This window comes from Thermobia domestica, chromosome 5 (genome assembly GCF_964235325.1).
Source record: "Thermobia domestica chromosome 5, izTheDome1.hap1.1, whole genome shotgun sequence".
Classification (NCBI taxonomy): domain Eukaryota; kingdom Metazoa; phylum Arthropoda; class Insecta; order Zygentoma; family Lepismatidae; genus Thermobia; species Thermobia domestica.
Genome location: NC_137458.1, coordinates 264,040,382 through 264,058,334, shown reverse-complemented (window position 1 = coordinate 264,058,334; position 17,953 = coordinate 264,040,382). Strand labels below are relative to the sequence as shown.

Here is a 17,953-nt window from a genome sequence, read left to right as displayed (position 1 = left end):
CCAAGTCTATTAATATTTAGAAAAGTTCCCACACTATTTATATAACCGATCATCACTATCTATTAGAAGCATCTTTAGACCCAGTAGAAAAAGACGATACCACACTGTCATTAAATTCTAGATTTACTATATTTGTAATAATGTGATAGTCATATTTTATTAGCGTACATTCAACCCTCATTATAAATATTTTAGTGTAATATAATTGTAGCGTATTACTAGTTATCTCCAAATTTGTAACATTTCAACTTAAAATGTAACATGTGAGTAAATAAAATCGAAGACGCTGACATTACAACTTTATATAATTTTAAAACGTCTTGCTTTACATACATATACATAAAAACATTTTAAGCTTTTTAGAATCTAAGATTCCGTAACCTTTAAATTTAGACACAACGTTACATGTAAAACTTTGTCAAAGAGTAACTATGGGTAAACTAACAACCCAACATTAATTGCGTATAAAATCACATAGTTGAAAACTCACAATAAGAAACGAGTAATAAAGTTAACTAAATACATATTACTGTAAATATTAGAAGTTAAAAAAATATCAAGTCAACGCCAAATTTAATTCTAACCAATGTCAACTTCTACCAACTCTGTTACAGTCTACTAGTGAGTGTACCTACACTAACAGTCACTAGTAGAACTCAAACAAACTGAGCCTCTACAAAATAACCAAAAAAAAATCTTCAAAAAAGAACTAGTTAACTAATTAATTGATGGCCTATGGAATCCTTAGGTTCACTATCTCGTTCACAAAAGCTTTCTATTGACTTCCGTCTTTAACCAACTGGATCTAGTTTCTATTTTGTATTTTTATTTCTTAAATATTCATCTTAATATTGTCCTCCCATCTGCGCCTACGTCTTCCTGGTCGTTTTCCGATAGGATTTCCAGTTAAAATTTTGAAAGTGTTCCTATTTTCTTCCATACTGACTACATGATTTGCCCACCTCAGCCTTCTTGACGTGATAACCCTATCAATATTCAGTAAACTCTATAAATTATGCAGTTTCTCGTTATGAACTTTCCGCCATTCCCCATTTCCGTTATTCGCCACATGATTTGATTTTCAAATATTTTTCTAACTACATCAGTTGTTAGTTGAACCAAACAACTTAGCTTAAACAATCAAAAAATATATATTCTAGTCTACAATAAATATATACTAGTATTCCTATATCTAACATAATTTTGTATTCAATCGACATCTGCATCAAGTCACACACATATATTTAACATACAAACAAAAAGCAAATTAAATTGATATTAATTTTTAATTATTTCTCTATATATTACTAATTAATACAATGACCGACATTAAGAGAGTAATTAATACATCAGTTAGTGGTACAGCCTCTCACGTAAAAAAAATTTCAGGAAGTATTTTGTATACGTGATACAAAACGTCGTATGGTGATGGATATGACTAGTGACGTACGGCACTGTAATGATCACGACATATAAAATCACTAATACTAATATTTGTTAATAATTTATTACATTTTTATGTAATAATTAAAAAACAACGATAGATTAAATACGATATTTGAGATAAATATCGACGAAATGTCTTTCTTGGGTAGAGTTACCTAATTAAATAATGTATGATCAGTGCTGCATTTTGCTAGAAAGACTCTTATACATACAAGTAATGACTTGACATTATTTACCTTTGAAGAAAATCAAAACTGTATCTCTCGATTATACACTACGAGATAAGATCAGAATTGTTAAAATTTACTTCACAAAGTCAGACTGAGACACGGTGGTTCAGTGGTAGAATGCGTACTTATGGTACGAGAGATCCATGGTTCGATTCCAATCCATATGAGTTTGTGGCAGAAGACATCATGTTCGAGAGTTTTCTCCGAGTTATTCTGTTCTCTCCCACATTCTCATTTCACCAAACCTTTCATAATTGTTTACTTACATTAAATTATCTGTTCCCTTTAACTTAAATGGCACAATTGTAGGATGTTAAAAAATATTACATAATTTATTTTCGCTTATCACATCTTTAAATATGAAGTGAACCTTCGACGTTGTTAATCGTGAGTTGAGGGTACAAACACAATAAATAATTGTTTTTAATATATTGTAAGGCATTGAGAAATTGTTACCTAACAGTGTCAAAATTGAGATTCCATTACCTAAGGAACTTAAGTACCACCAACACTATAGGACATTTTTAAAAGAGCTGTGTGCCGGTCTCATTTCTGCAATATAGAACATGTACAGTCCTTTGTAATCCTGACAGAGCTATGTCATTATAATAAATATTTGCGTAGTTGTACTATTTCAGTTTATAGTACTTTAGAAATAACTTTTATTTATTAATTTTTCTTTCTTAAAAGCAAATTAAGATGAATAATTGTGGAACAAATACTGAACAAATACTTGAATTAGGGAATGGGAGGAAACGGGATAATCCCCAGAAAACCCACAAAGACAATACTATCCACTTCAAACTCACATACGTTCGAATCATTTTGAGCTTTTTGTGTTTTATACGTTCTTACGCAACAACAAGGTTATGAAGGACAAGACGCATAAAACATCACAACGGGGGCTTCAATACCGGGGCTTTCAACGGGGGCTTCAATACCGGGGCTTTCAACGGGGGCTTTAAACCAGTCCAATAAACTCCCATTCTTTTTTGATCATTTACCACAAACCACATGAAGACCTGAAGCAACACTTGGAACTTGGAAACATCGATATATGATGCATTCACTGATATTGTGACGAACAAGATGAATCCTTTTATCATGAGATGATATTAAAGATGGAAAAAAGACATGATACCTTCGTGGAAGTGTAGGAAAACTATATTAAAATCCTAAAAGTTAGCACACTTGTGATCATTCTTTTATACATACCCTCACTATTTTCTGTTCGCCCGCTTTCATATATATATATAAATTGGATGATGTAGCCAACCACTTTCAGCTGATTTTGAGATATGGTATTTTCTGATTCTTGACCTGGTACACTGTTTGTACTGGTAGAATGAATGCTTTGTGGCACTCGTAAAGTGGTGTACTGTCGTATTAAAAAAGTGAGGCTTACAGTAAAGATCATAAGAGTGGAAACTTTACCTCCACGTTTTTCCGTTTCTCACTTCATGGCGTTTGGTAAACTCTCATTCTACACTCTGTGTTTGTATACATTAGAGTAAACACAACCCAACAAGTGACAATTGCTCGAGAGCCCAATCCTCAGTCTCTTCTAGAAATCTTTCTTTCAAGGGATGTGGAGATTCACACATTAAACTACTTTCTGAAATATTTGCTACGTTTGACTCCTCTTGAACTATTGTAACATCACTTTGGTGGAATCTCATTACATTAATTATATCACAGTCACAATGCACTGATTTGGTATTCATATACAACTGAACATTATATTCTGCTTCTTCAATTGCAGGTTTCAAATCTCCATCATGTAAAAGTATATATTCTATATTATTGTATCTGAGATCAATTTGTAGATCTTCTGACAAATACAGGAAGTCGGTTGTTGTGAGCTTCTTTATGTTGTTACCTGATACATTAAGCAAACGAATTTCTTTCCATTGCCTCCACTTCGGATTTATCCTGGAGATGTTATTGTTTTGAATTTCAAAAGCTTCGTCAATTACGAGACCAGAATTTTTAAATGTGTCAATTTGGATTCGGTTATTTCGAAGATTAAAAATGTTTAAGTGAAAACGTACGACGAACCTAATATCGTCGATATAATTATACGACAAATCAATTATTTTAATATCTAGTGGAATGTGAAAATATGTTCCGTTAACATCCTGCTGACATCTATGAGACTTACGAGAAGTTCCTAAAGGAAATATATGATAAGACAAATCTGGAACTTGCACAATGTGATTGTGACTTAAATCTAAATATCTTAAACTTTTCAAAGGAGCCAATGAATACTGAAGCTGACAGAATATTGCGTTGTTCCGTAACTCAAGCTTTTGAAGTGAAATTAGGTTAATAAATATTGTGTCATCTATCGATGTGTAATTGTTGTAGCTTAAGGTTAGAATACGAAGTTTTGGAAGATTAAATGTTGTTGGATGACCTTCTGAAAGTTTGTTGTGATCAAGATACAGGGTTTCAATACTTACAATATTTAACAAAAACTCGCCTGGAAGGTCGTAAATTAAATTTTCAGCTAAATCAATCTCTTGTAAGTTATATGCACCTTCCAAGAATTCAGATGAAACATAATCAATTTCACAGTTTCTCATTGCTACCTTACTAAGCCATCCTATCCCAAGGAACTTTATACTATTCGTAATATTGGGAGCATAATTATACGAAATAGAAAGATGCTTTACATATCCTTCGAATGTCAGCTTGAAGAGTGATAAATTATTATTTGATATGTTAAAAGAATCAAGACCATATTTTAGAAACTCAGATATCCAATTATCTTTGCTCAAAGATAATTCAGTAAAGCTGAGATCTACAACATAGAGATCCTCTGCAACCCTTCCGGGAAACGTTCTGAGTGGATTATTATTTAAATATAATTCTCCTAGGTGTATGAGAGAATTGAAACTTTGATTTGGAATTGATTTTATTTCGTTGTGAGATAAATCTAAAACTATTAGTAGAGTTATTGTTTTAAACCAATTTGGAGTAATCCTTTGTAGTTTGTTTCTACTTAGATATAAACGTCTAAGTTCAGTAACGTTTTCAAATATAAATGGCGGTAAATCTTTAAGTTGGCTATGATGAATAATGTGTAAATAATATAAGGTGGTAAGGTTTCGTAATAAATCCTCCGGTATTTCTGATAGATCTGAATCCATAAGATATAATTCCGATGTTATTGTAGGAAAGACACCACTGTGAAGATTTTGAATATGCATATAAGATACGCTAATGTTGCAAATTTTAGAAAATTTAGTTTCGCAACTGAAGAGGTTAGAGAGTGAAATGTTACCAAAATCTAATGACTCATTATTACGAGCTTCTAGGTGCAATTCAAGATAATTAGTTGATTCTAGAAAACAATTGGTAGAGTCACTGAGCTCTTCCATGAATTTACTATTTATAGTACAATTCTTAATTGTTATTATTTTTTTCATTCTACTTGTATCTCTGACATCTTTGAACGACAGAAAAATGTTTCTAGGAATATCAAAATCAGAGTAAGTTAAACATATAAATGAGAATATCAGTTCCTCATCTTCCTTATACACAATAGCAGTAAAGTTATGACCACAGTTAATTTTGGAGTAGGCTACAGAATGCACTATAATACAATGTTGACCTTCGTTCTTCATATACCCACTGGTGGCACGTGATGCGATGGGACTTATACAGAGAAGAATGAGCGAAACGAAGGTATACAAAAAGTTCTTCATATTGACTCTCAAGTCCATGATTCAATTGACAGTCTAATTTAAAAGTTACTCCTAATAATCTCCAAACTCTCTGAGAAGTTCTTATTATCTGAAATAAATAAAATAAGAATTATTTTAAATGCTGTATAGAAATTTGCATAATCATTTTAATATTTATCTAAAATTATTTTAAATAAATAGTTACATATTTTCTTAATATTCAAATAATTAGATAACACTGCTCGGCAAAATGAAACTTTTTGAAAGCTGTTTTTGATTTGATACCTGATTTTATATAATTTGAGGTTGCTAATTTCGAAAATGCAATTAGTTTTCTCCCATCAGGTCAGGTTTTTTCACAAATCGGAAAACACAATTGCGTAAATTGTGCTATTTACACAGCAACGCTGCTAATATAGAGTAATATTATGACTATATATTTCTAACAAAGGAACATTATTTTGTTTAATAACTACACTGAACATCGATATTCTAAATTATTAAGGTCATTGATAAACAAGTACCTAATTTTTGTTTCTGCCTTTTCACTTGGAAACTCCTAAAACTAGACTTCCCTTTGTTTTTACACCCTAATATTTTAAACTTCTGGAGCATATTAAACACAATGTACTTGTAATTTTCGTGTTTGTTGTTCCCGAGGAAATTATGATACATGTCCCTGAATGCACTCCATGCTTAATTTTCAACACTTGTCATACAATGTTCAAAGTCTGAGTCCTTAAACAACTTTCTGATCTGAGGACCAATGAATATTCCTTCTTTTAACTTAGCACTTGAAAGTTGTGGAAATTTTGTCACTAGATATTGGAAGCATTGACCATCTTTATTCAGAACTTTGACAAATTGTTTCATTAGGCCCAGTTTAATATGCAAATGTGGTAATATGACTTATGAAGGGTCTACGAAGCAGACATTTTCACATTTTTACTTCCTATATTGCGGCTTTCTTTGACAGGCCAATCAGTTTGAGTCTAGTGTTTATCGCGTTCTCTGCTGTCCCATTCCCAAATTTGGCATTTATATTTGATGTACCCTTGCTGCTGTCCAAGAAGCATACATATTACCTTTAGATCGCAGCACAATAGCCACTGATTGTGCTCGTATTTGATTTTTTTCAAAGACATTTCCATATTTTCGTTAAGTCCCCTTTAACCCTTATCAGGGCAAGCTATTTTTGTAACGTAGACGGCAGCTGGGCCTTACTAACTATATTAGCCTTACCAACTCGATATGTTCATGACTTTAACTTCGACTAAAGATAGAAGAATTCAGAATTTTATGTCATCGAAATATTTATGGTTATTGAGAAATTCGAAAAAGAAAATAAGCTACTGGGCCTAGGAGGCCCCACTTGCCCGGATAATGGTTAAATGTACAGAATGAGCAATAGGTATAGAGGGTTGTTGGTTGCTGTTGTGAAGAAGTACAACCTTCAAACTTCTCTCGTTGGAATCAATAAAAAGCCTCCATTCCTCTGAATAATATTCATCCCCTTTGAGTTTTATCATGAGATTTCTGACGTCGTTGTATAAAAATGTTTCCGTCAGCAGAAAAGTATTGTACAAACTCTCATGTCGAAAATATGAATATGATGTCCCTGATTATATGAACATTTAACCTCACACAAACAGAAATAGGAGTTATCACTATGGTCTTTCGCTTCACCCCATATCATTGGCATTCCAAAACGTAGAGATTTCTTCTTAGATTTTGTGCAGTTCTTGGGCACATACATTATATACTATGTTGCGCAAATGATTTGCCTTGAACCCCTAACTTTATTCCGAAGTAAGTGCAATAAGCACGTTTCACAAACGATGTAATTTTTTTGTCTCTGTTTCGGCACTAAATATCTGCCATATATGTAGCATAAGTAATCAGGATTGTTCCGACAGTTCCTACGTTCCATTTCGTTTTAACAACAAACAGCACAACTAGACACGACAACAAAATATACAGCGACCCGTAGTTCTCGCAATCACAGCTTACACAGCGCTGTTGTTGCGTTCCAAATGTGTAACGCGTTGTGATATCATTCAGTGCTAGCAGATACTGTACACATTTTTTCAATGTTAGCAGAATAAGTAACTGCACGCCTTTTATTACAAATTCAAAGATAATCAGAAGGATATAGCATCGAAAGTATCTTTTCATATTTGTAATTATAATCAGTTCTTCTTTCGAAATATACATTTATACAGCTATTTTCCTTTCCCCTGTATTTTAAGAAAACTGTACGTGATAGAGCAAAACGAACTACATTTTTGGATTTGTCAGGTCAAAAATATTAAGAAAACGTTAATAGTTTCTAAACAGCAAAATCATTGTAGAACAGTGTAATTAAATGCTTTGAACCAGGCTACAAATCACTTGTAGAAGAAATATCTCTCTTAACCAAAATTCAGATAGACGATAGATATTTGTATTTATTACCTGGAAAAGTTTCTAAATTAAAATAGATCTATCTTGTCTTAATTGTTACCTGTGTAACTTACCTTTTTTTCTTTTGTAATCAACATCAACTAATTCTTGAGAAGTTCCATTAAAGGTTAACTCAATAATTAGTGATTAAAATAAAATGACGAACATTGATGTGGAGAAATACGAATAATCTATTCTTTTTTTAAAAAATATTTATTTGTTACCATTTAGTTTTAAATTAGGACACCAATTTACTATTTTAAGGGGAGAGTGGCACAGAGGTAGAGCGCGCATCTCTGGTACTGATCCCTGGTTCTAGTGATGATTTCATCGGTGACCCAGAAGGATATTCTCCCACGGAGAAAATATCCGATAGTGCTCCATAAGTAGAGATGCGTACAAGTCGAGACATTTCTCGAATCTCGTCCAGACTTGCAAACGAGATGGGATTCGAGTCGACACATGCTTTTTGGAATTTAAGATTAGTCGATACAAATGTCAGTCTTGAATTAAATTTTCGAGTCGAGAGGAGACAGTTTGAAAAATCTTGACTCGTCTCAAATATCTCGAAAATCTTTGTGTACCTTTTAAAAATATTTCGGAAAAAATTCTCACTTACAAACAGCTATTTGGCATGAAGCCAATACCAGCATGTATTATTTTTAAAAAGCTCAGAACGCGTAAACTCAATAGTTAAGCTTTCTAATAGCTGCTTTAATTTTCATTTCACTTCAGTTAATTGAAACTAATAATTGTATGTCCTTGTATCTGATACTATATCAGATATAATAATATGAATAATAATACTTAGGCATATTTTCAGATATCAATTTCGTATGAAACTATTGCTATAAAGTGAACTTCATAAATTCTTCGAACGATTAATTGACAGTTTATAGTAATTTAGGATAATTCTAGTTAAAGTCTTTTCCTTCCAATGAACGCAATAAGCCTGCATATATAATAACTTCTGGACTATTTGCTTCCCCAACTATTGTAAGGCTTTAATGTGTTGTAGCGTATCATGAGTTATGGCAGAGGTTTTCAAACTGTGCGGCGCGAGTTGAAGGTTGTCAGGGGAGGCGCGAGGACTAAAAAAAAAAAGATCCTACAAAAGAACATAGTTATAATACAACAAGCATACTAAAGTCTGCACCCTTCTTCTTTAATAATACATAGTTAACTATCCCATTGATTTTGCTGAATATTTAAATGTGTCTGTTTTTATTATTTGAATTCCCACGTTGTTCATATTTTTCAATTTTTACATACATATCTGACTTACTACAACTCGGCTAATAACATTAAAAGGTGTAATCAGTGTGTACAATGTAGATCACCTGTGTTAATGAGATATTTCCTTTAGTAATTAACAAATGAAACAGTTTACCATAGTGATATTCTTTCTCTTAGGGATACACGTATTTTTGTTATGACACATTTCATTTTTGACTCTGGAGGCGCTTTCAGATTTTGGTGGTTGAGTGGTGCCTCAACTGCAGAAAGTTTGGAAGCCCCTGAGTTGTGGAAAATGTATATTTAACATTTTGTTGTATATCACCTACAGTATTATCACATTTTACATAGTATATTACAGTAATAAAATTGTTACTTTTCCTGAAGAACTTAATTCTTTCCTTATACGGGCCGCATCTGGAGCTCATCATTTCTGGATAACTAGTGAGTGTGATACTCACTGAGCATAGAGACCCCGAGCAGTTAGTAAGCCCTAGCCTAATGAGGTTAATGAGCGTGAAATTGAGCCGTCAACAATCTTACTGTGAATAGCGGGCCCAAATTGCAACTAGTTTGATCCTCATTGAGATTATCGAAAGTCAGTCCCAGTGAAGATAGCGAACATGAGCCCGAATAAGTCCCGGCTGTAAAATGACCATCTTTGGTTCTTTACATTTCTTCTTCGTCTTCTTTTTAAAATTTTTGCTACCCGAGTCTGCAAGGTTTATAAACAAGCACAAGTGGTAGAATGAAAAATTAGTATGTACTCGAATTGTCCATTGTGCAGGAATTATTTAGACATCTGAGGGAACTTTCATTAGCGTCTTAACAATTCAGATTGTAATCGGAGTCTGAATACTGAAAAATTAATTTTTCGAAAATATATATGAGACATCTGAAGCGGCTTGAGTTGAATTGAATGTAAAGGTGAATATGTATAGAATTGCTCAATGTGTTGTTGAATCATTAGTATAAACTAGAAACACGACTTTGCTTTTTTCCTTTTTCCTACAAATCGCAAAATGTTTGCACTTTTAGCTACATCAATCATGAATATTCAAAAGGGGTGCAAACACTTATACTTCAAACCTCCTCCCTAATACGGTCACTCAAGGGCGCCGATTTCTCTGTAACTTTGGGGGGACATTCATAAAAAATACATATAACAATACATATAACAAGAAAAAAACATAAAAATGCATATTCATCAAAATACAAGGGGACCCACATGAGCTTTGGGGGGCCCGGCCCCCCAGGATCGGCGCCCTTGCAAGAAAGGTAAGAACGTTAAATCTACAATTTTGTTGTTTAGAAAGCTGTTGTTTTCATATTTGCCATAAACAATGATATGTACATCTTAAAAATATATATATAATTAATCGAAAATAGGAAATGAAATTTTAATATAATTTTTAAATTTCGCAACGTTTGGAAAAGTGTGAAAGGAATGGTGGCGTGACTGATAAGTATCAAAGCATCAACATTTTACAAGGCATAACATATTGTTGACCTCAAAGTCTGACAGTTCAAAAACCAGAAAAATATATCTTCATAACTACCGTTATCTTATCTTGTGTCGGTGTCTTATTCTTATAACTTGTGATTTGCTGCACGTTAATCAGAATGTTATAAATTTCCTACATTATTATTTATGAAAATTATATATTACCTCGTATATTTTGTCTTTTCTCGAAATTCAAATCGATACATAAATTCCGAGAAGAGTCGAGACAGTTTATGTATTTTCAAGTTGAAACAACATTTTCTCGAGACGAGTCGAGACAGTCTTAAATCTAGGTTTTCGCAGCACTACACCCTGCGAATCATCTGTGTATTGAAATTCTCCCCCATCGGGGGTAAATATTGTTTGAAATTATTACTTTCTGGTTCTATCTCAGCTTGCGCCAAGTAAGGTTTATGGCGGACAAAACCACGTGCATAGATTTTCTCGTGTGTCTCCCGTTTTCTCACACCGTCTTAACTATATTATTTCATTCTTTATCATCACCGACTTCCTTAGACTCGGAACAAATTCGTGAGACTTAACCAAAAAGAAAGCTAAATTTCTTAACAACATCACTTTCTGGCAAGGAAAGCAACTTATTATTATTATTTTTTTAAAATACAAAAATAACAGTGATGTTTCATAGTATTCAAATAAACTTTACGCATTTTAAATTAATAGTATTCCGGGAACAGAAAGAAAGGTTGCAACATAGACTTTTCCAAAAGCATGACTTCTTAAAATGACTGAAAGATCTTGAAATTGATTGTTGATTTTATTAACAGAATTCAACAAAGGAGGTTCTCATTTTGATGTCTATGTTTGGACGTTTGTATGTTCGCGATTATCTCGAGAACGGTTGCTCATAATTCGATGCAGTTGTTACTAATCGAATAAGTTATACCCATAGAAGGTTTATACACATAAAAGAATTTTTAAAAAATGATAATTAATTAAATAATTTTTATAAATAAAATAATTCCTTGAACACCCAATAAGAAAAATCTTATCCTAAAATATAATGCAACCAGAAATCCAATAGAGTAATGCGACTTGCATAAAACTTACGGCTAAAATCTCTTTTCAGCCAACTTCTCTGAATGATATAAACACTGGTGATGGTTGTTTAGTTCATCGGCGATGCCGTGATTATTTACATGCCAGTTTTACTCAAATTTGCCAGAACATCATGAACTTTCTGTGATTGGTCGCCCTTCTTGGAGATCGAAATTTCTACAACAAAAACGACTGTTTTACTGACTGTTGTGTCTGTTTCCTGTTTGAAGTCCCTAATTATCCGCAGCTTACTAAAAGCAAATCTAAAGAGTTACGATGGTCACTGGGAAAAGCTTAGGTCTGCTTTCAAGAGTCGGACGTGTGATAAAATGTCATACGAGTTTGTGACGGACAACATTGAGAGAGAGAGAGAGAGAAAGAAAGAGAGAGGAGGGAGAGAGATTCAAATATGAAGACAGAGAGGGATACATTTACGTATACCAGGTTAGAATTAGAAAAACAAATGATCGGATAGCGTCCATATTCTTATTAAAATTGTAATTTTTCGAAGCATAATAAGAATTATAGGTTCTCAGTAAAATCTGTGAGCTTTCCACCAGCAGTTGTCGTTTTAAGGTGGAGAACTTTTATTGAAGCATCAGATGATTTCTTAGGGAGAGAAAGATCTTAACATATGAAGAATGAAGACTTAGAAAAATTCAGAGTTTTAGCTGGCGGGTTTCGAACTAAGAACCTGTCAATTATAAACCATATTTTCTTGCATATCTTATAATCCCATTAATTTTTAGGAATAAATATTGAAAGTATATTCTTGTTGTGTCTGTTTTCTGTTTGAAGCATCTAAATATCTGGAGCCTACTAATAACGAAGTTATAAGGAGTCACGATGGTTCATTGGTAAAAAGAGAGAGCGGTTGTATCTGGTTTCAAGAGTAAGAGATTTGATCCCATGTAAATTCATTGCTAACGACATTGAGAGAGAAAGGTACAGAGATTCAAATATGAGGAACAAATTATCGGAGAACATTCGCATTGAGGAGAATTGTCATTTTGTAAAGCATAGGAATCAAACTTTGTCAGTCGTACCTGCGAGTGTTACACCCGTAGTAAGCGGATTAAAATTAGAACTGTTTTTGAAGCATCAGATGATGGCGCACGGAAAGAAAGATCGTAATATTTGGAGAATTTGAATTTAAGAAAAAGCTTCCGGAGATAGGTTAGAAATTAAGGACCTCTCGCCTACTAAACACAACGTTAATCACTCACTCACGGAAAATGCTACATGACGAACCATGTTCTTGCATACCTCAAGAATGCCAATACTTTCGAGGCTAAAAAATTGAATAATTACACTGGTCGGCATGAAAATCTTCCCATGAGGGTGAAAGGATGTACGGGATAGATTTCAAGACGCTGATTACGAATATTTCATCGAGAAAGTTCCAGCACGTAAGTTTTTTTTTTTTTTTTTTTTTTTTTTTTGGCGCTGTGCTGTTTCCATAATTGACAGAAAAATCGTATTTTTCGTATTTAATATGTGTTTTCCGTGTTTGGAGTGTATAATTCTGAATTTTTATCTTAATCCAAGAACTGTTACTAGGCTATATCCCAGGAATATTCTTTTCTCTAGCTCACTACCCCCCGGAAACGTATCCCCTCCACTTGGGTTGCAAAGATTTATGGTCGTTCCATACTGCATGCACTAAGCCTATGAGTTATTGACGGAGAAAGGTTTCGTAATCAACTTGCGATCATTCGTCGGCTCCCTTTTGTCTAGACGACAGACAGATTGTTGAAAAAAGACGCCAAGACATACACCACGTTGTCGCGTGAAACAAATATTTCAGTTTCGAGTTGATCTTCGTGTTAGAAGGTGGTGTTACACTGTGTCTGTGTATACCGTAGGTGAAAAATATTTATGCGTGAAATATTGACGTTTGTGTCAAACGAACATGCCGAGAACTTTCAACAATTCGACATATTCATTCTGCTACATATATGGGGAAGTGATTTTCAAGGGACAAAGTAGGCTATTTTCACCGTTCCTGAAGACAGCCTACCATCTGTACTTCGGGTGTAAAATCGGTGACCAGGATCGCGTTTGGGCTCCGAAACAAAGTTGTAACTCGTGTGCGCCTACTCTCACAGGATGGTTGAAAGGTACACATAAATCGATGCAGTTTGCCGTACCTATGGTTTGGCGCGAGCCTCGTGATCATGTTTCAGACTGTTACTTTTCCCTGACTAACATAAAAGGTTTCTCAAAAACCATGAAGCACAAAATACAGTACCGGTATCCTAACTTGGATTCCGCGAGGAGACCTGTGAAACATGATGTTTGTCTGCCTGTACCCGTACCACAAGACTCATACACTCTGTGAAGTGTTTCATCCGATGAATAACCTGCTGCTTGTGAGGATGTTGCACAATCTTCGAGTACACAGTCAGATCCCAATTACGCACCAGTGCCCGACACTAATGAACCATATGTAATAAGTCAGGAAGAGCTGAATGATCTGATCAGAGACTTAAACCTTTCCAAGTCTAAGGCCCTGTTGCTTGCTATTAAAGTAAACGTTCTCATCTAAGAATCGATATCTAAACAATGGTCTATTCTTCTGCAATTATTGGTAAAAGAAGAGATAAATGGAAGAAGAAATTATTTCTCTGGCTGTCTCAGTGTGTATAAAATTATTATTTCTTCTTTTATTAAAGGGTACGAATCCACTAAACGTTTTTACACAATTTTAACCTAAGATATCAAAAATAGTAAACAGAAAAAGTAACAAAATTCTTCAATTTTCTAAGCACTGAGTGAAATCAAAATGTCGAAAGATGGAACATATGACAATTATGGATCTCATCGAGGTAAAGAAAATAATATTAATGAACGTAAATCCTTATGCATAGTTTTCAGAAAGTTGAGAATACGATTAAAAAACAATTGATATTCTTCGATAATAACACTACTTATATAGCAGAAATTAACTCTGAAGTACGTCTTGATTAAGCTTTACATTACGAGTCTAGAAAGACGACAATGGCCAACTATAAGACATACAAAATATATCTGTTGATGGAGCACATTCAGTAAAAGATAGTAAGATGTTTGAAAGCATGTGCGTCTCTGGCACGTTAAAATTGAGGAGGGGGGACGAGGTTGACTAGATTGCTAGCAGATCATTACTAAACTTATGTCAAAATTATGAGTGAATGTGAATTTGCTTCAATTATAAGCTAATGGGATCCTCATACTAGCTTTACAATGAATAAAATAAATATGACGTATTTTCGTCAGTATTTGTTGTTCATTTGTTTCCAGTAGGTTCCAAACTCGTGAGATACATATGGATATAAATAATATACATTTGTAATGTTTTGTACTGTCTTATAAATATGTTATAATGAAAAAGAGAATTGAAACTTTTGTTTAAGTTTTTGAAAGAGGAAAATTTAAAGACCAAATTGATCAAAGATAAGTAAAAGAAAGAAACTTTGAAAATAAAGAGAAACATAATTATACCACCGTGTGCTTTCTGTATGTAAGAGATGTATTGTTTAGAACTTAAAATGTGTGAGTTTTAGATTCTTGCACTTTGGTTAAGTGTAGAAATGGTAAAATCACTTAAGTCATTAATTCACAGTAATTTTCTTCCATTGCTGCCACAAATTTAGGTGTACAATCAACATGGTTCTTAGCTAACTCTTTCGCCTTGATATAAGAATTATACATTTAATACTATCCATTAATTTGGTCTTCCTCTTAATCCCTTGTTTTCCTTCTGCCACGACTTCTACATGTCATTCACAATACAATTTCTTCTCCAACAACATTTTCAAATTTTTAATTACTTGCATTTACTTTCTTGTAACCCATTATTCCCAATGCACCTCATTGCTTCACTGTGTCAAGTTTTACGTTCATATAAATGTATCATTGGACATATTAATAACACCAACCGAACACTTAATACGAGATATAACTTTATTTGTTCTGTCTTTCTTTTAATCTTCCATATGAATCACCATTGAACAATTTAATCTCTTCAACAAAATATTGGGGGGACGGACACATCCCCTGTCCCCTCCACGGAGACGCCCGTGTTTGAGATTAAATCTTATGTGTATCTTACCAGAAAATGGAGAAATAAGACAAATTTTATGGCGCTACGTTGCCAACGATAATCTACAGTTCACCTGCTACAACAGATTACACACACAGTTATTTACACGTAAAAATATACTTAAGTAGAAAGTTAAGATTACGTGTATAATATATACTGAATATATATATATATATATATATATATATATATATATATATATATATAATCTTAACTTTCTACTTAAGTATACGTAGTTGATTGATGATTACACTACACATACACTTCTAACAGAGATAAATAAGCTAATTCAAAACGGAACTCTAGTTTACTCTAAAGGATCACGTACTAAATGTTTCAATTTCGACCGGAAGAAGCCAACTGGTGGATGAAATTTTGTGCCATCTAGCGACGAGTTCTATAGCTTCTAGTACTTTTCCGAAAAAAAGGAATAAAAAAACATTCTCATTGAAGAGTGATTGTGTTGAAGACAGCTCTAGCGTATAAACGTAAGACACCGTTACCGGATAAGACTGACTTCTTTAATACACTCAGTAGAGATAATTTTTCTAGTTATCTATAGCAAAATTAGAAAATGATTAAAATATTCCATTTTCTTTCATAAGTTACTTTCTACACTAACGGACAAATACATTAGTCATCGTAACCTATTAACATGTTAACGGATGGACTCAATTAATAAACTTGGTAAAAAATTGCTTTAGTTATCTCTTACAAAAAAAAAAAAAAAAAAAAAAAAACTAAACTAAAAATAAAAAGCTAAAAAATTCGGTCCAAGAGTTACTGTGAGGTGTATTGGACATACTAACACAATACAATAAAAGCCTCATATCATTCATCCTAACTTAATATAAACAGACAATAGAAAGTTACATTTCCTTCCTTTGCTTTTTGAAAATGATTTCTCTTCCCATTTTTTTTTTTTGACATAAACTTGTATTGCACAAACCACAAATTCACTGCTACTTTTTATTTTTATTTTTATTTATTTATTTATTTATTTGTTTGTTTGTCGTCTATAACAACGACATACATTTTCGGGATAGCTTCTGAAAACAATTTCAATACGGGCTTTTTAAATTTGTTATTTAACACATCTTTTTATACCATTGATCTTTCTATCTTTATCTAATTATCAAACAAAATGAATGCAAAAGTATTTTTTTTTTCAATTATAAGATACAACATTATATATATAGGGTGTAATAAAAAGGTACGGCAAAATTTCAGAGGTGGACTCTTTATGGGTAAAAAAAGTAAAAAAGTCATATGACCATATGTCGGGAAATGCATCGTTACAGAGTTACGGCCATTGAGCCTCCTGATGGTGTAAAGTAGTCACATTCTAGGCGCCATCAAGGTGACTGAATTTAAACTTTAGTAACTCAGCTCGTAATTAAGTTAGGAAGATAATTTTAGGTATCAATGTCTTCCAAGGATGAAGCTTTCCACTGATATGCATTTTCGCGGATGGACGCAGAGCCAAGGACAAGTTATCCAATGCATTCGGAATCTGAGTTTCAAGGAAGTCTCGAGAGGTATTTCCCGTCAGCCTCTACGGGAGTATGTGTGGGCCTAGTAAAGTGTTACCGACAATACCGCACCACATACTGAGAGCAAACTGTTGTTGATGTCTCCTGGGACTCATCACATCAGGATTGTCGTACACTCAAACATATACATTATGGTAATTGAAGAAGCCTTCTCATGTGAACTGAATCTCATCTGTAAACACTATTGCAGATGGGAAAACCAGATTAACGGCACACTGCCGGAGTTTCATCGGCAAAAGCGTTCTCGCTGCAGACAGTCAGCTGCTGACAAAGACTGCACTCGCTGCAGATGATAGGGATACGGACTTGCTCGACAACATAGACGCCATATCTGCATGTGGTTTACACGTATGTCATCCTTCAGGAAGATATTGATACCAAAATTATCTTTCTAGCTTAATTAGGAGTTCAGTTATTGAGATGTGGAACCCATATCACAAGGGACTAATTAGTGGATTATATTTTTGAATGTTGTTTCTCTGTTCACGCATAAATTAGGCATAGGTGCACTGGTTTTGATAATTTTCCTTGTTTGGATGAACATGCTTTCTCGTTAGTAAATTTTATAAGGACTTAACAACAGTCTTCTGAGCAGACCATGGCCAGCCTCAATGGCAAAAATATTTATACCATAATTGTATGTCTAATCACGCATAAATTCGGCTAAAGCATATTTAATTTTATTATTCTATATTTCTGTTTGGACGAAAATT

The 17,953-nt window shown here is 33.5% G+C and overlaps 1 protein-coding gene and 1 long non-coding RNA gene across 2 annotated transcripts in view; both read right to left on the bottom strand.

Moving 5' to 3' along the window:
- Positions 1-261: 261 nt before the first annotated feature.
- Positions 262-4,354, bottom strand: LOC145686567 (lumican-like). The gene has a single exon (XM_081760007.1). The coding sequence runs from the start codon at positions 4,259-4,261 to the stop codon at positions 3,182-3,184; it is 1,080 nt and encodes a 359-aa protein (XP_081616133.1). The 5' UTR covers positions 4,262-4,354; the 3' UTR covers positions 262-3,181.
- Positions 4,355-4,714: 360 nt separating this feature from the next.
- LOC145686568 (uncharacterized) overlaps positions 4,715-17,953 on the bottom strand; it is an 86,796-nt gene continuing 73,557 nt past the window's right edge. Inside the window, exon 3 of the long non-coding RNA XR_014131621.1 lies at positions 4,715-5,474. This is a non-coding gene — a long non-coding RNA (uncharacterized LOC145686568). The remainder of the gene's footprint in view (positions 5,475-17,953) is intronic.